The sequence below is a fragment of the Hippocampus comes genome, unplaced genomic scaffold, assembly GCF_001891065.2.
Source record: "Hippocampus comes isolate QL1 unplaced genomic scaffold, H_comes_QL1_v1.1 scaffold56, whole genome shotgun sequence".
Classification (NCBI taxonomy): domain Eukaryota; kingdom Metazoa; phylum Chordata; class Actinopteri; order Syngnathiformes; family Syngnathidae; genus Hippocampus; species Hippocampus comes.
Window position 1 is genome coordinate 1,695,112 of NW_017842056.1, and position 21,061 is coordinate 1,716,172.

The 21,061-nt window shown below is 44.4% G+C and overlaps 3 protein-coding genes across 26 annotated transcripts in view; 2 read left to right on the forward strand and 1 right to left on the reverse strand.

The window, feature by feature from the left end:
• The first annotated feature begins 1,770 nt into the window (after positions 1–1,770).
• On the forward strand, positions 1,771–3,065 carry sap18 (Sin3A-associated protein). The gene is made up of 4 exons (XM_019860784.1): positions 1,771–1,995; positions 2,312–2,421; positions 2,570–2,692; positions 2,789–3,065. The coding sequence occupies exons 1-4, from the start codon at positions 1,924–1,926 to the stop codon at positions 2,943–2,945; spliced, it is 462 nt and encodes a 153-aa protein (XP_019716343.1). The 5' UTR covers positions 1,771–1,923; the 3' UTR covers positions 2,946–3,065.
• Positions 3,066–4,157: 1,092 nt separating this feature from the next.
• Positions 4,158–8,130, forward strand: rtraf (RNA transcription, translation and transport factor). Its single transcript, XM_019860772.1, has 8 exons — positions 4,158–4,314; positions 4,995–5,119; positions 5,370–5,469; positions 6,237–6,317; positions 6,413–6,501; positions 6,600–6,668; positions 7,608–7,656; positions 7,750–8,130. Exons 1-8 carry the CDS (start codon positions 4,254–4,256, stop codon positions 7,902–7,904), a joined length of 729 nt encoding a protein of 242 aa, XP_019716331.1. The 5' UTR covers positions 4,158–4,253; the 3' UTR covers positions 7,905–8,130.
• A 19-nt stretch (positions 8,131–8,149) lies between these two features.
• nid2a (nidogen 2a (osteonidogen)) overlaps positions 8,150–21,061 on the reverse strand; it is a 48,502-nt gene continuing 35,590 nt past the window's right edge. For 19 of the 24 annotated variants that reach the window (XM_019860647.1, XM_019860648.1, XM_019860640.1 and 16 more), the window contains 19 exons: positions 20,738–20,862; positions 20,522–20,627; positions 20,309–20,433; positions 20,092–20,197; positions 19,876–20,000; positions 18,582–18,687; positions 18,363–18,487; positions 18,186–18,291; positions 17,948–18,075; positions 17,636–17,741; positions 16,423–16,552; positions 15,690–15,790; positions 15,421–15,593; positions 15,197–15,326; positions 14,935–15,106; positions 11,655–11,812; positions 10,864–10,987; positions 9,877–9,989; positions 8,150–8,773 (listed from right to left, as the gene is read on the reverse strand). In XM_019860647.1, the coding sequence (XP_019716206.1) occupies positions 8,763–8,773; positions 9,877–9,989; positions 10,864–10,987; positions 11,655–11,812; positions 14,935–15,106; positions 15,197–15,326; positions 15,421–15,593; positions 15,690–15,790; positions 16,423–16,552; positions 17,636–17,741; positions 17,948–18,075; positions 18,186–18,291; positions 18,363–18,487; positions 18,582–18,687; positions 19,876–20,000; positions 20,092–20,197; positions 20,309–20,433; positions 20,522–20,627; positions 20,738–20,862 (2,270 nt within the window). In that variant the 3' untranslated portion in view covers positions 8,150–8,762. The remainder of the gene's footprint in view (positions 8,774–9,876; positions 9,990–10,863; positions 10,988–11,654; positions 11,813–14,934; positions 15,107–15,196; positions 15,327–15,420; positions 15,594–15,689; positions 15,791–16,422; positions 16,553–17,635; positions 17,742–17,947; positions 18,076–18,185; positions 18,292–18,362; positions 18,488–18,581; positions 18,688–19,875; positions 20,001–20,091; positions 20,198–20,308; positions 20,434–20,521; positions 20,628–20,737; positions 20,863–21,061) is intronic. The other 5 variants (XM_019860645.1, XM_019860646.1, XM_019860661.1 and 2 more) reach the window with 5 other exon arrangements.

Genomic DNA, 21,061 nt, shown 5'->3' on the forward strand with positions numbered 1-21,061 from the left:
TATAAATTATAAACTGCAGATAAAGATGCATTGTGAATTTTGTGTCCGGTAAACATGAAAAAAATAATAGAGGGGAAAAAAATACAACCGACAACAATTTTTAGGGGTAATACGGATCTGATTTGTGATCGTTTATGACGACTGACAATTCCTCATTTGCATCTGGTTCATTTGAGTTGAGCAACCTTCCTTGCAGTCGGACGAAAAAAAACGGGGCTGGCAAAGTTGTAAAATGACTCGTGATTAAGAGGATCATGAAAACTTTGGTGCCTGACACATTGCAACGGTGTCCATGCAGTCACTCTGTTCATAATTATTCAACAAAGAGATTAACAAATGTGCACAGTAACCCAAATCACCATGAGCAGAGAAGTGAGTCAACATGGGAGATGCCGGGTGACACCCCCTCCACTTTCAACAAGAGCATCACTTTGCACCCACCTTCTTCCCACTCTCCTCCGAGCACATCTGCCCCAAGCGAGTCTTCTCCAATCCTTCTTGTCCCACAGGTGAGTAGGAGGTGACCACTCGTGAAGTTGGGGTGATGAGCAGTGGGGATGGCGGGGTGGGAAGTGGGGTGGGGGTGGGGGGCACAAAAGAGAGAGAGAAAAAGAGAGGGAGAGAGAGAGAGAGAGAGAGAGAGAGAGAGAGAGAGAGAGAGAGAGAGAGAGAGAGAGACTGTCTGAGAGAACAAGGGAGAGTTTAAGTGAAACAAAAGAAGGAATGAGGCAAGTCCAATGTGAAGAAGGCGCGCGTGGAACGACGAGTCCCACCAAGGCCAAGCGCAGCGGCTGCGTCCCGCGTGGCCAAGGCCATCCGCCTCTGTCACATAGTGTGCCCCCGTGTTGGGGGTGCGCAGGGTGGTGGGGGCTTGGAGGTGGTGGGGGGTTTAGTGTGGTGTGTGGCTAAAGGTGGGTGGTATGTGAGGTCGTGGTGTGAGGGAGGAGGGAGTGCAAGCATGTATACAACCAGTGGTGTTAAAACCTTTTTTTTTCTTTTTTTTTTTCGCAAAAGCTTCTTGAAATCAACACAGGCGCCTGTGAGTTTGAGTTGTGAGTTTCTTCCTTTCATAACTGCTGCTATAAATTGGGGAAAAAAAGATTTTCTTATTATTCTTATTCTAATCCATCACTAAATAACGCCATAGCGTCACAATATGAACCCCCACTCCCACCATGAAAACTATAACTACGGGTCACACTGCACACACATATACACACACACATATACACACACACATATACACACACACACACACACACACACACATTGTGTGTGTGCGTGTAAATGTGTGTATCATGCTGGTCTTAAGTGCTCTATAATGAGAATGTACCAGGGTCACCATTCAATTTGCATACTTTTCCATTTTCCACTCTATGATTTCTGCTATAAATATGCAACTTCAATATTTCTCACTCGTTGAATACAATAATTATTGACGGAAGAGTCAAATCCAAGTCCAGAAGGTAAAAAAAAAAACTCGCCACAGTTTAGTTTTACCCAATGGTGCTTCTACTCAACCGGCAGGGTTTAACCTGCTGTGGCAGAGTTTTTACTCTCTGGAGTTGTATTTGACAGCGCTGATTATCCTAGGCACAGAAATGTGAACTTCAATATGATTTTATCGGAAAAACAAACACTTTCACGCTGCCTTGTACTGCTGACAGATCGGTGATGACTGTTCCACTATGGCGGCCACTCTGACGCATTGAAGACGACGGCGGACACAGCACGCGCGGCATCTATCAATGTCTATGAAAAAGATGACTCCGAAGCGGCAGGGGGCGCAAAGCCGAAGAACAGGAAGCGGAAACTTCGTCGCAGGTTTTGTTCTGTGCACAACGGTGCGTCAAATCCATCCAAACACGGCGGTAGAAAGTTCCGATAAACTGTGGAACTCAAGCATTGTTAACACATCCGACAATGGCCCTTGAATCGCGTATTACACAGGAAGAAATCAAGAAGGAAACCGAGAAGCCAATCGACAGAGAAAAGGTATATGCCGCGCAGCGCATGGGCGTCTCACTTTAACTGTTAGCACGAAGCTAACTAACGTGCTTTGCTTGCAGCTGAGTTTATAGTTTTTTTCAATCGTCAGCATACGTCGAAAGTGTTACAGGTCTTCTAAATCGAGTTTTGTTGAGTTGGTACTGATAGCTGTTTTTAACCAATTTCGGAGTGCATCATACAAGTTTTTCTCTATCACGTCAAGTTTTTGAGCTACGGCGCAGATCTCCCTTCCAACCCCCAAATTGTTCCCCGCTGTGATCGTTTATAGTTTAAAGGACGTGTACACTTGTCTCTGTCGCAGACTTGTCCCCTTCTCCTGCGAGTTTTTACCACCAACAACGGCCGACACCACCGCCAAGATGAATTTGCCCGTGGCAATGTTCCTTCCAGTGAACTGCAGATATACACATGGTGAGACTGTAATGATTTATCAACTATTCTGATCGCAAAAAAAAAAAAAAAGGCGGAGAGCAAAATTTCTGCCTCAGGCCTTTCCAAAAATCTTTTTTCGACAAGCGTAGGTTGTGCCACCGTTCTCTGATGTCCGTGTTTGTTCCAGGATGGACGCTACTCTGCGTGAGCTGACCAGCCTCGTGAAGGAGGTGTACCCGGAGGCCAGGAAAAAAGGAACCCATTTCAGTTTTGCCATCGTCTTCCCTGACCTCCGAGGGAAGGTGTATCGGTGAGTGCCACAGCAGCATTTGGTATGCTAATTGGCATTTTGACATTACTTTCAGTACTGATAAAAATGTCCCCTTTCCTTCCCCTCTTCCTTTAGCTTTAAAGACATTGGCAACACTGTGTCTGGCAAGAAGTGCGCTGACGACTCCATGACACTGCAGTCTCAGCGCTTCCAGATTGGAGATTATCTAGACATAGCCATCACGCCTCCCAACAGAGCTCAACCCCTTGGACCGCGCATGCGGCCCTTTTGAGCGAATACATTCTTGACAAACCCACTCCCATTGTTCCCCTTTTTTTAATCATCTTAAGACATTTTTGGTCACATCTTGTATAGTATGGTGTTCGATAAACGTTTTCCCTACCATTTTGAAGGTTTTCTTTTGTTGTTTGTTCCTCTGTGTGTGTGTGTGTGTGTATGTGTGTGTGTGTGTGTGTGTGTGTGTGTATGTGTGTGTGTGTGTGTGTGTGTATGTGTGTGTGTTAGTGAAGCTGTGTGTTGCAGCTGGCCTTGGAGCCCCTTCAAACCTACATAAAATGTCAAATAATCCATGTGCAAAATAGCAAAACATGCACTTGTTGAATAAACATAGCTGCCCTGAGACCAACTGTAAGTAGCTTTTGCAAAAGTGATTCCTAAGTTAAATGTATTTAGTTTGTCTCGTGTGTAATGCAGGTAGTTCAGATAAATATTAGTAAATCGCCATGGAACCACTATGCTGTAAACATTTTTACTACTAAACACGACACACAGTTGAGCACCCTCTGAATGTTTTTCATTTGTTTTTAGGGTATGATTTTGTTGACTTGTAATAAAACATTGTTTTGTATGACAGGCTAGATTTAAATATTGGAAATGATACTATGAAGCTGTCCCGATATAAATGCAACTGTTAAATAGAACCTTTCGTCGTCCAGAAGGGGAAGAGGAAAAAACTTCACTGACTTAGTTACCACTTGCTGTATCCATGGGTTGACCTAAGGTATGTCCGATTGTATTTTTTTTTCCGTTCTTTTCAGCTGTAATGTAATTGTCATTCATACTAATACAGTATGACTAACATCAGAAAACGACAGAACGCTTTTTTTCTGCTAAATTAGCTCTTGTGCAGTTAACGTGAGGTAACACTGTTTTCTCAACATTAACGTTAATTTGCACCCATGTTAGTGGTCTTCGAATAAAATTTATTGCCTCAGATTTCTTCGTAATTTTAAAAATGTCTTGATTTTTAAAAAACAAACAAATAAACGGGCCTTTTTCTCTAAAAAATTGGTGTCTCCAATACTTGTGTGACCCATCACACACCTGTATTTTTCTCTCGATACAGTTACACAGATTGTGTACATTCTCAGTTCAGACTCCGGTTCAGGTAGTGGCGGTAAAACACTATTAAGGCCGTTTGCCGATCTCCAATAAATTTCACCGAAGAAGAAATAGACGGAAGCTGCAATGGGACGGCTGAATTTGCGCATGCGTACTGTTGTCAAACTGAAAGCGAGTGGCATTAGCTCCTGTGACGTGACAAGCGTTTTTATTGGGGAACGTGGAAGACAAACGTGCAATGTTTAGAAGAAAATTGACCGCCTTAGACTATCATAGTCCCGGTGGATTTGACTGTACAGGTAAGACAAACTGGAATAACAATTTTGCACTAGTAGACTGTATTAGTGACTTCCTTGCTGCTACTGTCTGACATTTCTGCATACCAGTACTGTATATCTATAGCGACGCCAGAATCTCTTTATATCAACTGCATGTTGCTACTAGTGACATACTATTCTAAAATTTATTAACATGTCGCAGTTCACTAGTAGTACGAGTAGCCCGCAGATGTCAACGAGTGCACTGTTTTGCCTCTATAGAAAGATACACTTGTTCCACGAGTGCGCCCGAGTTGTCCTGCAAGTGTGGAAATAGTGGGAAAACGTCACTGAAGATCGTCGTTCTGTTTGTGTGTCGTAGTCGTTCTACAAGTGCACTGAATTGTCTTGCTTGTTAGGACAAAGACTGGACTACCACATGGAGAATTCGGGACACAAGAAGAATAACAAGAGATGTGGATTCTGATATTTGGCATGATAAATTTCCGATAACTAATTAATCGGCTGATTAATTAAAAACATGAAAAAAATGACTTGCTTTTTGTAACTTAATGCTTACAAAATCAAAAATTGCAGGCAAAACATTTCACTTAGCAGAGAGGGAAAAAATGAGGTATTTGGCTTTGGATACTTGAATCCAAACACACCGGGTTCAAACACAATCCTCCAAAACATCCATATTATGAGTGTCTTTTTCTCAGATGAGACCCAGTTCAGGAACTTTGTAGTGTGGCTAGAGGACCAGAAGATTCGACACTACAAGATTGAAGACCGAGGCAGCCTGCGAAATATCCCCAGCTCGGACTGGCCCAAAGCGTACCAGAAGGTGAGCTCATAGGACATAAATTACGAAACTAACTGATCTCGGTTTGGATTGCTGCTGTCAGACTATAAATTTAGCAATGTCTTGATCATTGTGGCAGACAGCGGTGGAGCTCTCCTTGTACTGTATTGAAGTTAGTTTCCTGTAGCTGAATGCAACGGAACGACAATGTCTGACTGAAGTTGGTTTGTCAGATTAAGACATGGGTGCGTAAACCTCAAAATATGAAGGTATTATTTTCTTTTGCGTGCAGTATTTGCAGGACGTCAACTGTCCTTTTGGAGTGTCTGAGAGAGCGGAGGCTGTGGACTGGCTGCTGGGTCTGGCCGTGCGATATGAATATGGAGACAATGGTAAGACTACAGATTTGTGTGTTTCTTGCCATACCGAGGTTGGTCAATAGACGGCGCCATAGGAAAAAAGGAATCCCTTGTCGGCAAGCAATGGCAATGCAAACACGTTACGGTACTGTACATTCTGACCCCATTTAAGACACCAGCGTTCGTAGCAAACACTGGAAGTGATCCCGAGGGGCGCGACTTAGGGGTGTTTAATATTTTGGGGTAGATTTCAGAATAAACCTAAAACACAATTTGTTTTACGCTCTCATTCTGAAAGCCAAAGCGCACCACTCCCCGGTAGTAGATTGCTGCATTTACTGCTGTACTGTCGTGGTGATTGATACACGGTACCTTTCACTAGTTAACATCTCGTTTCACACTCCCAACAACGTAACAGGTAATGGCGAATGCTAACGAGGCACGAAAAGTATATGTGTGTTTCTTCTCACTTGATCATTAACGCATGGAGTTGAACAAAAACCGAGGACCCAGCACACATGCTCGCACTAGCACCGGCTGCACCCTCTGCTATTAAAGCGCATTTCAACCAACTCATCTCCACATATGTGAAGCCCCACATATCGTCAATTCAGCCGCTGCAGACTCGCTTACGCACGATTTTTGTTCGCAATATTTATAAGTAAGTCTATGTTGTTTTTTTTCTGGCTCCAACCCCCATTTTCCTCCCAACTATTCGTGCCTATCCCCTGTAAAAAGAAGCTTTCCAACTCAAGTTCGTGTGACTCGTGTATGATTGTGTGTTCTGTGTCTCCGCCTAGTGGACAAATATAGAAATTGTCCAACACTGGAAGCCTCCAGCGATTGCAGTGCGGCGTCAGACCCTCTCGTCAACCTCGACAGTAAGCATCACAACACGACCCCCACCTTGTTGCCCCTTTCCCCAAACTCTCCTGTGGGTGAACCGAGGCTCTTGTGATGCTTTTTTGTGACTCAGGTGACTCGCCGGATTTCAAAGCGGGCGTGCTCGCCTTGGCCAACATCCTCAAGATCCAGCGGCATGACGATTACCTGGTGATGCTCAAGGTGAGGCTCTCTCCAACCCCCCCAAGCAGATTGAATGTACACACTTTTCTATCTCATTGAACTGAATGTCATCTTTTTATGGGGTCTCCCCCTGAAAGGCCATTCGTATCCTCATCCAAGAAAGGCTTTCACCAGAGGCCATCGCCAAAGCCAGCAAAAACAGAGAGGTAAACATACACGTTTGGCCCAGCACGTGAGAAGCCAGGAATTTAATGTCACTTTTCATGTTGTTGCTAGCGTTTGCTCAAAATGGGAATTCAGTTTCATCGTCAACAAATGCTTCAGGAGCATTCACGCATTTCGCCTTTGCCTGCCACGCTTCTACATCCACATTCCTCAACCGGTTCAAACTTCAGATTCCAAAGTTTCAGGACTCGTGAGGAATTACTTTCCACATTCCCAAAAAGTTTTGCCAGAACTCCATATTTTCCACTCCAAAATGAGACGGTTAGCAAAAGAAGTTTTAACACTACAAATTCTGTTAACTCAATTCATTTGACACATTTCTAAAATTCCACATCTTTCACAGTAAAAATCTGAAATATAAAGGGGAAGTGAACCCCCTAATGTTCTTAACAACATATAGTCCAGGCAGTCTCGTCAACACAGGACAATCTAATTAATATTACCTTTTGTAGAATATGAATTAAGCGTTTTTATCCATCTCAGCGGGTGGCCATTTTGCCCCTTGATGTTGACTGAAAATGACATCACATGGCTCAGGTCATGACCACTCGCAGTCCAGACTGCGAATGTCACGTGACCGAACTCAGAAAACATATTCCACGAATGCAATATGATGCAGAATGCCATGTTTAGACTTGTGGGGCCACATAGAACATAGTCAGTAAAATGTTGGTGTTGACTTCCTTTTAAGTGATATTTTCAACATTTAGTCTCTCATTCCACATGTCTTGACTGATTCAAACGCCTTAAAATTCAAACTGCTCAGCTCATTCAGGGCATTTTGAGAATTATTGACATTTATAAAATTCCCAAATCCCACGCTTCACACCCCAAAATTCCCCAAGAGATTTTATGTACAATATTTAGCCCAATATTTATTCTGCGCGAAGGCACAAAATGTCTCTCCTCTTTGTCTTCAGGGTGTCCCAGTAGCTTTAGACAAGCACACCTTGGGATTTGATACTGGTGGTGAGTGTCTTTATTTCCCCTGAATGAAGTACTGTTCAACTGCATGGACGTCTGCGCGCAGGATGTAGATTTGACTGATGGTCTCCTCACCAGATGCCACGCTGAACGAAGCAGCACAAATCCTACGTCTGCTACACATCGACGAGCTGAGAGAGCTTCAGACCAAGATCAATGAAGCCATCGTAGCAGTCCAAGCTGTCATTGCCGACCCAAAAACAGACCACCGGCTGGGCAAGGTCGGCAGATGAGGGCCATGAAGGAAGTTCTGGAGGACTGGCGTTCATTTCAAAGTCTGTGGTTGACACCAGTTTTTTCTTCTGTGTCACTTTTTTTTTTTTTTTTTGTGCACATTGCTATCTTCCAAGACTTTGTTCTAAAAGTGATGCAGCCATTTGTTCTGATTTAGAAAACACTAGTGTGATTTTTTTTTTTTTTGGTTCCCTTTTTTGTGTGCTTCCACAGAGCGGCAAAATAAATAAATAAACGAGTCCAGTACCAGAACACTTTTTAATGTTATAAATATCACATTTTATGAAGCGGGGGGCGAAAAAAATCAAATCAGGAGGCGGGGGACTATTAGTGGTGCAGGGAAATAATGACATACATGGAGCTGCTGAAATTCTGACACACAGTGGAGGGAAAGCCTTCATGATTGTAATCTGATTTACATTCCTCACTTTGGATGACCCTTTCCAAGTTTCCTGTCTTCATGCGAAATTGAGCTCATCAACTGCTGCGTCGTAACGTGGCCCATGATTAAACTCTGAGTTGGGTGCAAAGATTTTACAGCTCTTTACTGCTTAAAACACACTTGAAAATAAAAAAAAAATGTGATATTACTCTTCGGCTTTGGTGGCTCCAAAAACAAACTTGCATATAAAAATTCAGTAGAAAAAAAAATGAGGTACAAAAGAAATGTACAAAATTATTAATGTGTGGTTATATCTTGGCGGTGGGGGGGGTGAGAGCTGATCCACAGGAAGCCACGTCCCTTCGGGAGCCTCCTTTTCCTCCGAGGGACACCGGGAGGGCTCGTCACATCCCCGGCTCAAAAAAACGGCCCCAGAACTTTAGCACCAAAGGACCGTGTGACTGCCGTTCTGCTGTTAATGGTTCCCTGACACACATACACACACAAAAAGGGTACATGAGTCAAACCAGCCCTCTCTGGCCCCATCTTGTGCCTCGAATTTGATTTACAAGAAACCACAACGCCCAAGGAAAAACCACAGAAGTCACGAGTGACAAACTGTCAATCGTTTCCCGTGCGCTCGCGGGAACATTTGCTCCATAACTTCTGTTGACAATCAAACGCAAGATACCGTCGCCGAAAAGTAGCAGATGGTGAAAATGTTTTATGTTGATGGTAAACAATAGTGGTGGACAAGTGAAGCTTCGTGAAGCACTTGTGTACGTTTTTGACTCCTCAAGAGGGCACTCTTGGTTTAAAGATGCAGTGGAATTTAAATACATTTCCATTGCACTAACCTTTATATTTAAACTAAGAGCACCATCTTGAGGTGTGAAAATGTATCACAGGTGCTTCATGAAGCTTCGTTTTCCCATCATTAGTAAACAATAAGCATCCCATCTCAGCTAATAGAATGAACTTCATCTAAATATCAGGTAAGGTAAAAAAAAAAAAGCGTGCCTCATTGGGACGAAGGAGTAAAGCAGCTGAACCAACTAACATCCTGAACAAGCAACGCCCAACAACTTTACTCAAGTGTGTGTGTGTGTGTGTTGAACAATAACGGCTTTTAAGCCAGTGTGTTTCAAAGCTGTCATCGTGCTCCCAATTACACCATGCGACAACTTCTTTGAAGCGTGCTTCTCTTATTACAGCTTTAGCCAGTGACGCATGACATTGTGTGTGTGTGTGTGTGGGGGGGGGGGGTTACTACTTTGGGCATCATCCTGTGTTTAGAGTGATACTTTGTTCTTTACAGGTGTTTTCTAAAAGTCTTGGAGATGACATCAGCGCATCAAATGACACCGGTGGATGTATTCTTTGGTTTCATGGATGACAAGTAGCGTTAACCTTGGCATGCTTCATCAGTGGACGTCAAAGGGCGCGCGCACACACACGCGAACACAGAGTGAAAACTCTGAAGTCGGGTCACTCGCACTCAAGGCACCAAGGTGTCCCCATGCAGCAGCTTCGTCCATACGATGGCTCGATCAACCATTCAAGTGTGCAGGCGACTTATATCGGCTTACCTGATAAACAGTGGGATGTTGCTATGGCGATGCCATAGAGATGAGACCTCTGGTCCGGCAAATATTCATCGGTGAGCTTACCACTGTCTTTGCTGACTGTGATGACACCGTCCCTGCAAAGAAGCGTTGAGGCAACGTAAGGAATGCGACAATCGTTCGTGAAGTGCTCCCCAACCTTTTTCTTTTTTTGTGTGTGTGTGTGTGTGTGTGTGTGTGTGTGTGTGTGTGTGTGTGTGTGTCGCGGACCAGTTGAAACAAGTACTTGCTTGTTCGCAGACCGGCAACCATTTTTGTCATTGCTTTTAAATTTCCAGTTTGAAAGCGCTAGTACTGACAGCAAAGATGACGAAAGAGTAATTCAACATATTATTAACATCGATTTTTGTCATTTGTTTCAAACAGTGCGATTCTACTGTCCAACAAATGTAGAATAAAATAAAATAACACTGGGAATTACTAAGAAATGGACCAATCAGGAATAATAAATACGCCTTACAATGTTATGATCTGATCTACGGCGTTAGCATCATTGCTACTTGCAAATGGGACTGCTAGCTAGGTGTTAGCGACTCAACTGCTAATGTTTGCGCGGGCGGCCTTCGCAAACACGCTTTCCGCTTGGGCGCTACTTCTTCAAATGATTCGAGAGGTTTCTCGTATTGCCTTGTTCTTGACGACATACGTTGCTCTGGCGAGACCGCCGGAGGGAGGAACTTCTCTCGTCAAATCTTCAGAAGTCACGGCTGCCTATCCGCTGCGTGTTTCGATGTACTTTTGGTCAATTTGTGACTCTTACTTTCGGTTTACTGTTTCTTTCAACTCGCAAACCAGTTTTAGAAGATGGACTCTGATTCGCTTTTTGCTCACAGTTAGCAGGTCTGTCTCTGCAACCCGGTTCCAAAAGGACTCTGACCCGGGACCGGTGGTTGGGGAGTACAGAGTTAACGGATAAAAAGTTGTTGTGGCAAAATAAATGAAGACGCTCACCTCCTCCAGTCAGTGTAGTAGAAGTGGTTTCTGTGGTAAACCATGCTAAATGGGTAGTTGAGGCTGGGATTTATTACCCTTCGCCTCGAACCGTCTGGGAATACACACTCTAAGCGCTTAGTGCCTGAAAGAGAGACAAAAATGTGAATGGTCAGCAGTCACCCCGTTGAGTCCTTACAGAATTGTCAATTTGAAAGAATCACCGTATTTCTATGACGTCATGTGAGGGCAACGGCAAGAGAGTTCAACGTGAACTAATCAATGTTCTAACTTGCTGTTGGTCAAGTGAACTGTGTTGCTGCTTTATTAAATACGTTTTACTGACATCCGATCGTTATGTTGGTGTTTCCTTGAGTGTATCTCCATCTAGTGGATGCATTGTAGATTGCATCTTATAATACGGTGCAACCAATGTATGAAAAAAATGATAAAATAGGCCATTCATTGAAGGTGCGCCTCATAATCTGGTGCGCCTTTTAGTGTGGAAAATACGGTCACATTTCTTTCATATTCATTTTTCTTTATTCCGGCATAATCCAAACCCGTAAAACCCAAATATCGACGTATAATATATTTAATATTTCTAATCTGTACGGATTAATTTGTTCCCTGCGTCTGTTGAAAAAATACACGTGAAGAGGACCTTGTCAAAATTGTTCCGACATAGTTATGACAGGAATTGTCTAGCTGTCTTACAAATGATTTCCTCCAAAAAGTTAGTTACTCAGTTACTGCTTTGTAGAAGTAATTAGGCACAATTAACGACCTCTGGTTGGATGTGTTTTGTTTACCCGCATCGGCCCAGCAGATGTGCCCAGAAGAATAATCGTAAGTCAATGCGTTGGGCAAACCGATCCCCTCGGAAACCACCACCCGGCGGTTCTGGCCATCCACCGACGCGCTTTCAATCTTGGGAGCTTCTCGATTCCAGTCGGTCCAGTACAAAGAACTGCAAAGGGACACAAGATGGGTTGGACGGGACTATTTCCACTTTTTAAAAAAAAATACAAACAGTGATGTCACAATGTGCACAATAACATGCATGGCCAAAACGCGTTGCTTGAATATAGAGTTTGCAGTACCATGAAATCATGTTCATCAAATCCGAGTGAAAGCATTGAAGTCGTGTATATGAGGTCTCGAAAATGAAAGCATGACGACAGTAGTTGTCGTTAATCCACGCAGGCGGTTCATTTGTTATGCGTGGTGATAATGAGACGTCATCTTTAGTAGATGTCTCGAGAAAATGAGATCGAGCAGCGTCGCCTCATTTCGCCAAAATATTTCTACCTCCTCCCGCCTCCTTCTTTTGTCAATATGAGATGAAAAGATGAGCCCCTCCACGCAGGACCTTATTTACTTCTGTGAACACTGCGCAACGTGACGCCGTTTTCGTTGTTGGACGTCATTCACGTCGTGCTTTGTATGCATGAGTGTCGCATCCTGGATGTGTTTTATTCACATTGGAAGTTGCATTTGTTTCTATAACATGAACGAGTACATAAAAATATTGGATTCGCCCCTCCCTAAAAAAATCATAATTAATAAACGAGGGATAATATTGCAAGTTTTTCACAGAGGATAAAGAATATACAAAATGCCTGTGAGCATATTTATATTGTCCCATCTTCATATTTTTCCACCATTTATGTTTGAATCTGTTGGTTGAAGGATGACACCACCACAACAATTAATGTCAATCATTAGCCAGTCTATGGCGTTTTCCATGATGTGTTAGCATGGAGCTAACGCATTCTTAAGGCCATCTGTAACTCTCTTTGATGACTTGTTTGACAGTAAACCTCAACTGGGAGTGGCATGAAACAGCTTGAAGTGCCTTCCCAGAAAAAAAAAACCTTAATTTTCTGCAAAACTGCTGCAAATTGTGAAGTTAAATGAATTGCTGCCACACAAAACAAAGCAAAATAAATTATCGGTCGAGTGATGTTTCATATCTCCAAAACACTTGTAAGTTGGGTCACTCGTATCTGAAGGCACCAGCGTACTTCAATTAATATTGGGTAAAATTGCAACCACAAAGCTAGCGGAATCCTCAGACTTTTTTTTTTTTTTTTTTTGCCCTTTGCTTAAACACATCCGTAAATCGGAACAGACTCTCAGACGGGAATAGAACGGGTTCAATTAGCTCATCAAAGATGCTCAAGTGTATGATCACAGCTTCAGGCGGTGTGTGTGTGTGTGTGTGGGGGGGGGGTGCTGCTTTTCATCATAAATGATGGGATGCAGGTGGCAAGTCGATTGGGAATAAGGAAGTAATACACAGCGCATGTGCTATCAAATTACAAGCACGCACAGTTTGGGGCAGTTAATCAGTCTGATAAATGTCTGAGCAGATGTTTGCGCAAGAGTGTTCGCGCATGTGCGTCGTTCGTCATCATTTCATTGCTTTACATGTTTGTGTGTGTGTGTGGGGGGGCTGTATGTGTTCTCACACATTTGCTTGTATGTGTGTGCAAGTTTGACACATGCATGCACTGAATTTAATTGACTTGGGTGCTTAGCTTTTGGTCAGAGGACGCATACGTGCGCGTGCGAGCGCGCACACACACACACACACACACACACACACACACACACACACACACACACACACACACAGCGTGCGCGAGCAAATGCATAAAATTGGCCTGAGGTCAAAAACTAATCACCGACAGACATTTTAAGTTTCATTATTTGGCTTATTGCTGTTGTGTTTAATGATGGATTAAACGCACCAACATCTTCCCAAGCCACACACAGACACACACACACAGACACACACACACACACACACACACACACACACACACACACACACACACACACATTTTCTGTTGATGATCTGTGATTAATTGCAATGATGGAAAGCAGATGTTATTCCTGAAAAGCTGACTGCTGATGGCCTGGTGCTCTTGCTCTGTGTTTACGAGTCTTGGCGGCCGTCACTAAGAGAGCCCTAAAATTTGCTCGTGTCTTACAGAGAGTAAACACATGTTGCGAAAAAAAGCCCAGTGATTGAAATTTTATCAGCCGGTGATGGACTTGTGTGGAGGCTGCCATGTCTCCAGTGTGGAGCAGACTAGACTCAACAAGACGTCAGTGCTAATAAACGAGATCCAGGACTTGTTGGTGCATCGTCCCACAGTGGATCACCTCTTGGTTGCGTCGCTGGAGGGTTCCGGCTCTGGGGAAGGGCTGACGAATTCATTTAAAGCAACATCGCTATGTTGAAGGCAATTTTCAAATGTCAATGGTTGCAATTTGGAGGGAAAAACAAAAACAAAACAAAGTGCTTCATTTTGGTTGCCCGGGAGGCTTTATTTTTATTCTTATAATTATGTGTATTTTATATAGTTATACAGGGTCAGGAGCTTAAGAAGTGCAAGTCACACATTTACAAATCACTGTTGGAAAAAGTTGACGTGAGAAAGCCACTTGCTTGTTTGCATTATTGTTGTAATCTGACTCTTATGTTTCTGCCAAGTTAGTGAACGCTTAAAAGGGTTTAGTAAGTTAACAACGCTAATTGAACCAGATAAAGAAACTGTATATATAACATATTAATCCATGTTTCATTTATTTGAAAATAAGCCTAATCGCTAAGACCAAAGCATTTATGTATAATAAATCCGATCCTGATTATTGTAAAACAGATTGCTTCTGTTTGTTACACATGACAAAGTAATCACACATGAAACCGCAATCTGTCCAATTTCTACACCGCTTCTCCTCACGAGGGTTGCGGAGTGTGCCGGAGACAATCCCAGCCGTCTTTGGTCAGTAGGCGGGGTACACCATCAACTGGTTGAGAAGTGATCACAGAGCACGCTTTGACAAACAACCATCCGCGCTCACACTCACACCTTGGGACAATTTCGAGTATTCCGTTAACCTGCCACGCATGTTTTTGGAATGTGGGAGGAAAGCGAAGTACCCGGAGAAAACCCACGTAGGCACGGGGGAGAAGATGCAAAGTCCACACAGGGAGGGCGGAGCCGGAATCGAACCCTACGCCTCTGCCGTTCACCCCTACTGGGCTGAGTTTAGAAGAAGGAGGACCGTGAACTTTACCCTGTGGATGAGACCACGATGATGGCCCGGGGATTGACCAAGTCTCTGTCAAAAAGCGTCCTTCTATCGCTCCCGTCCAAGTTGGATCTTTCGATTAGGTCGGGGTTGGAGTCCACCCAGAACATCAGCCTTCGATTGACATCCACAGCCAAACCTTCTGGACTGACCAGATCTACAAAGAGTAGATCATTAAAAAAAAAAAAAAAAAAATCACTCCAAAAAATTAGCAAGTGTGTCAAAATGTGTCTGTGTGATCACTCACTTGAGTTAATGAGTATCTCTGGCTCAGCTCCTGGCACCATTGATGCTCTATTAATGGTACGCGCAGACAAATCTGTCCAATACACTTGGTTCTGCTTGCAGTCATATGACAGACCCACAACGATGGAGCCCTGCGCATACACACACATTCACACACGGACAAGATCATTGCAACACATTTATAAGAAAGTCATTCAAGCCAAAGTTGCCATCTGTGCATTTTACATGTAGAGTCAGTAGTGTTCTGGACCGGCTGGCATCTAGTCTGGACCCGTTGAGAGGAAGTGCTCCTATTTTCTGTCCCTGTGCATAAAGCAGTGTGACATCAGTGTGAGAGGGAGGTGTCACATCCGGGCGAGGTAATGGGCGCACGGTGGGCGGGGCCACCGAAGGAAGGCCTGCAACAAAATAAGGGGGACGGGGGCGTAAAAGTTGGCACATACATTGGGAGGTTTTGACAGAAGATATATTGTCAGAGATGATCCAATGCTCACATGCAGGCTTGACGACATCATTTGACCTGGTGCCAGGAACCTCTCGCCCATCCTGGTCCACACACCAGCAGTAGGTGGTCTCCCCATAGCACTGGATTGGACTGAGAGGCCGGAACAGCGCAATAAATAATTCACCATCAAGACCTTCTTCAAGAAATGGGAGCTCCGTGCTGCGACAACGAGGCACTCTAAAGCGGCCACGCAAGCCCTTGTCCACACACTTGCTATCAAGGTTGGACTTGGAGAATCAAAGCGCCCTCTTTGAACTGCTGCCTTTCTTTCCGTGACGTGCACTCACTCATGGCGTACAACAAGGTTCTCTAATGCGGCCGCGCCAGTGGACTATCACAAGGAAAGATGCATTTTCAGGGTGTAGGCATCGCTAGCCAACTATCTGCAGTTGTGCCAGATAACCAAGGATGCCAACAAAGGCGTTCAAGCTCTTACTGCATATCAAGTGAGAGGGGCAACTAATGCCGGGGCCCAAGTACGTCACTGTGCCTCATTTGAGCCATAAAAATTTGGAAAACTGAACAAAAGGTGAAAATAACAGTCTAAAATTATGCATTACAATTGGGTGCTACATAACTAATACTTGTCCTTGCACGCATCCAGCAATTCTTTTCAAACATGTCAGATGTACTTGAATTAGTGGTACAGTATCTCTCAACACAGAATGTGAGTTCAGTTGCCATCTACATAAGTGGCTCGTACGACGTGAATGAGGAACTACCTGAACTGCCCATCTGGCTCACACTGGGGCAAGTACTGCTGCGGCTCTGGCTTCCCACCGTAATGCTCCATCAAACTGCTTCTCCAGCGCTCACACACGCTCTCAGGACGCTCGGTAGGGGCCGCGTAGACTGCGAGAGACAAATCAACAAAGCTGAGCATCTCGGCTACGATGGACAGTAATCCCTCGGGTTTGTTTGGAGGGTGCCCGTGCAGATCGGCAGTCATCCAGGTCACAGTGATTGGCAAAGTTTGAATCGTGGCGACTTGACTCTTTTCGTTCATGGAACATGTTTCACCTCAAATCCAAAAGGCTCCAAAAGGTGTAAATTCGAGATGTGGAGTGTCTCTCCTTATCTTTGCGGAGGGTGGTCACGATAGGGTTGTCGTCGTCAGGCTGGCGGGTGAATGACTGATTTGGGTAATTCCTTTGAGGAATAGTGGCCACTAACTTATTTTGCTACCAGGCAGGTTAACGGCCAGTTGCAAAACCGGGTATGCAATAACCATATTGTTCGTGACCACCAGAGACTTTAAAACTGAGGAAGCCTTTTTGACTTAAAGCGAAACATCTCCAACAAACAAGAAGATTCCATCTGACTTTATTCATTCGTTGTGAAAATATTCAAACGATGTTCCTGGCTTGAGTTTACAGTATATCACATCTACAGTATATGTGAAGGGTGTGATTAATTGTGCGCAGTGTCCCTTTGTTGACATGCACACACACTTTGTCTTGCCTTTGTGTTTACCTTGTAAAATCCATCTCATAACTCACTTTATTGGAGAACTTTAAAAGTTGCAGCTGATTCTCAGGAAAGGCTGCGTATGTTTCAAGACGGAGAGGACGAGGATGACGATGGTCATTTGTATATAACGTGGGAAAGCAGAAGCCTACAAGTGACTGTCAAGTGACAACAACCATTCAGGTGGCAGGCGTCACCCTGAAAAAGGCAACGTTTGCTTATGGTTTGGTTGCCGAGGAATCAGGCCATCCGTCTTCCCACTAGACAAACTCTGAAGATGTTTGGACAGTCATAAAAGTTTCGTTTACAGCAAGAACTGCTTTTAGCCTACATGCGTGTGGATGTGTGTGTGCGTGCGTGCGTGTGCGCGCGCCTCGGATGGAGAGAGGGTGAGTGACGTCATTAGGGCAAAGAGTAAAACATCCAAGAGGACATGAAATGCGTGGTTGAAGAGTGGTCTCAGCTTACCAGGAGCGTCACAGTCCACGGGAGGAACACCAGACGGAGTTCTTGTTCCTGCTCTCTCTTGACCGTTGCTGTCCACACACCAACATTGTCCAATGGAACCATGGCACTAGCCCATCAAACGATAATGACTTGAATATTCAGTTTCATGCAGTTCAACATCTACATTGATCTATCAGATACAGAGTGTTCAGAAAAGTGATTCCAAGTAGGATTCGGGAGGTGCTGTATGTTGGCTGTATGTCAGCTCATCATCCAAAATATAAGAGTTGAATCTGTAGAGAAGACGAACGTCTGAAACCTTCTTGAATGTACCTGTTGTGGTGTGTACTGTCCGTGAGCATCACACTGAGGCACAAAGGCTCCCACCAGTGGATAACCCTCCGGACTGGTTGTCTGCACACTTGCTCTGTGGTGTTCACAGTGAGTTTTAGGACGTTGATCTGTTAAAAAAAAAAAAACGATTGAGAGAATGGAAAGCATGAGCATTGTCAAATATCTACCAACATATATTCAGTAAACGTGCCGAACGTAAGAGCTGTCTATTTCTTACTCGGTCTCTCACAGTCGATGGGTGTTGTGCCAGGTGGAGTTCTGGTTCCAGGTCTTTCCTGTCCGTGGCTGTCCACACACCAGCAATGCCCAGTCGAGCCGTGACACTGAAACGGCAATAACGTTTAAAAACATCATATGGCAAAAAAATGAGGCCTCTAATTTAAAAATTGCTTACCTGTTGAGATGTGTACCGTCCGTTAGTATCACAATGAGGTATATAGGCTCCCGGTATGGGCTTGCCCTCTGGACCGGTAGCCTGCGCACGGTCTCTGTGTTGCTCACAATGAGTTTGAGGGCGTTCTGGCAAGTACAATTCATATCATACTTTGGATGGTACCCTGATCTGATGCAGTCGTTCTTGCATATAAACATGAGAAAACATTTAAGTTAAGACCTTGTTTGTCACAGTTAAAGGGTGTTGCACCAGGAGGAGTTCTGGTTCCAGGTCGTTCCTGCCCTTGGTTGTCCACACACCAACAATGTCCACTCGAACCGTGACACTGGAACAAACGGCATGTTTCAGTCCAATCATTCTTCCATTCATACTTTGGAAATACTAATGCCCTAGCAGGGTCGATGTGCTGATCGGGATGGCCAGACTCTCTTGTTGACTTGACATAAACAGACTTTCACAGAAAGTGAGACCTTGCGAAAGTTGGAAGCCACACCCAAGTGACAGACGTGCATCCTCCAACCGGTCCTTTTTGAGACTGACCGCAAATCACTTTTCAAGGCCTCAATGGGCTCCCCTGTACACTTCTTATCCAAAACTATTGGATAAAGCCGATTCTTCATTTTTCCTTAAAACTAAAGAAAACAATCACCACAAACATTTCATGAACCAAAAATTACCGAGGCTTTACCAGAAGATGAAGAGCACCCGTTAAAAGAATAGGAAGTCCAGGATAGAATTAGCCATGAAGTAAAGGTAAAATATTTGCAATTAACTATTACATCTACAAGCGGCCTGGTGGTCCAGTGGTTCGCGCGTCGACCTCACGGTGCAGAGGTACCACGTTCAATTCTAGCTCCGGCCTCCCTGTGCGGAGTTTACATGTTCTCCCCGGGCCTGCGTGGGTTTTCTCCGGGTACTCCGGTTTCCTCCCACATTACAAGGTGTGGAGTTTACATGTTCTCCCCGGGCATGCGTGGCTTTTCTCCGGGTGATCCGGTTTCCCCCCCACATTCCAAAAACATGCATAGCAGGCTGATTGAAGACTCTAAATTGTCCCCAGGTGTGAGTGTGGTGCGCGGATGGTTGTTCGCCCCTGTGTGGCCTGCGATTGGCTGGCAACCGGTTCAGGATGTCCCCCGCCTACTGCCCGAAGTCAGCTGGGAGAGGCTCCAGCACGCCCCGCGACCCATGTGAGGATAAGGCGGATCGGACAATGGATGGATGGATATTACGTCTGCTCTCCTTAAAATTTGGCGGTCTTTTACAAATAATGATATCTTCTCAAAATGTACATGAACTCAAATTGGAATCTGCATCGCAGACATTGAGCATGGCTCATTCTGACTCAATTTCCTCAACCTCCGCTGTGATCCAGGACGTGAGAGTTTTAGATTAGACAGGAGACTCTGTCAACCTTCCCTGGGAAATACTCACACTCAAAAACTTCCTAACATGGATGTGGATATCACATTAGTTGAAAAAGACACATATTCTTGATACTTCTTGTGTTTACCTGTTGAGGCGTGTATTGTCCATTCGCATCACATTGAGGTATAAAGGCTCCCAATATGGGATAGCCATCTGGACTGGTGGTCTGTACACTGTCTCTATGTTGCTCACAGTGGCTTCGAGGAGGTTCTGGAGATTACATTGCAAAGTTACGCATGGATTGTAAATACAAGACGGTGTAAGAGAAAGTGTAAGCACAAGAAACTGTTTAATTTGGCACCTGGTTTGTCACAGTCGATGGGTGTTGTACCAGGAGGAGTTCTGGTACCGGGTCTTTCTTGTCCTTGGCTGTCCACACACCAACAATGGCCAGTAGAACCGTGACACTAAAATACACAATATGTTTTTGGCGCATAAAGACCTTGAGGTCTGGGGATTGATCTGGTTGCATAGACGATACACAAAAGACGTAATGCATCAAACTGTGAAGAAAGTACCTGTTGAGGAGTGTAGTGTCCGTTCGCATCACACTGGGGTACATAGGCTCCCGCGAGTTGATGACCCTCTGGACTTGTGGTCTGAATGCTTTCTCTGTGCTGCTCACAGTGACTTTTAGGACGTTCTAGAAAGTACATTGTAAAGTTATACTTTAAATAAAAATATGAGCGAGTCATCAGAGAGGAAAGACAAGGAAAGGTGAGCTTTGGCACCTGGTTTGTCGCAGTCAAAGGGTGTTGCGCCAGGAGGAGTTCTAGTACCAGGTCTTTCTTGTCCTTGGCTGTCCACACACCAACAATGGCCAGTAGAACCGTGACACTAAAGTACACAATATGTTTTTGGCGCATAAAGACCTTAAGGTTTGGGGACTGATCTGGTTGCATAGACGTTACACAAAAGACGTAATGCATCAAACTGTAAGAAAGTACCTGTCGAGAAGTGTAGTGTCCGTTATTATCACACTCGGGTACATAGGCTCCCGCAAGTTGATGACCCTCTGGACTGGTTGTCTGAATGCTTTCTCTATGCTGCTCACAGTGGCTTTTAGGACGTTCTAAAAAGTACATTGTAAAGTTATACTTCAATTAAAAATAAAAGAGAGTCATCAGAGTGGAAAGACAAGGAGAGGTTAGCTTTGGCACCTGGTTTTTCACAGTCAAAGGGTGTTGCGCCAGGTGGAGTTCTAGTACCGGATCTTTCCTGTCCTTGGCTGTCCACACACCAACAATGGACACTGGAGGCGTGACACTCGG

What these genes read in the sequence shown, in the direction of transcription:
- sap18 (XM_019860784.1), top strand. Translation starts at nt 1,924, where the DNA reads ATGGCCCTTGAATCGCGTATTACACAGGAAGAAATCAAGAAGGAAACC. An exon ending in AGCCAATCGACAGAGAAAAG is followed by an intron (nt 1,996 to 2,311) that starts GTATATGCCGCG and finishes TCTCTGTCGCAG; the next exon opens with ACTTGTCCCCTTCTCCTGCG. An exon ending in CTCCGAGGGAAGGTGTATCG is followed by an intron (nt 2,693 to 2,788) that starts GTGAGTGCCACA and finishes CTCTTCCTTTAG; the next exon opens with CTTTAAAGACATTGGCAACA.
- rtraf (XM_019860772.1), top strand. Translation starts at nt 4,254, where the DNA reads ATGTTTAGAAGAAAATTGACCGCCTTAGACTATCATAGTCCCGGTGGA. An exon ending in ATTACCTGGTGATGCTCAAG is followed by an intron (nt 6,502 to 6,599) that starts GTGAGGCTCTCT and finishes TCCCCCTGAAAG; the next exon opens with GCCATTCGTATCCTCATCCA. An exon ending in AAGCCAGCAAAAACAGAGAG is followed by an intron (nt 6,669 to 7,607) that starts GTAAACATACAC and finishes CTTTGTCTTCAG; the next exon opens with GGTGTCCCAGTAGCTTTAGA.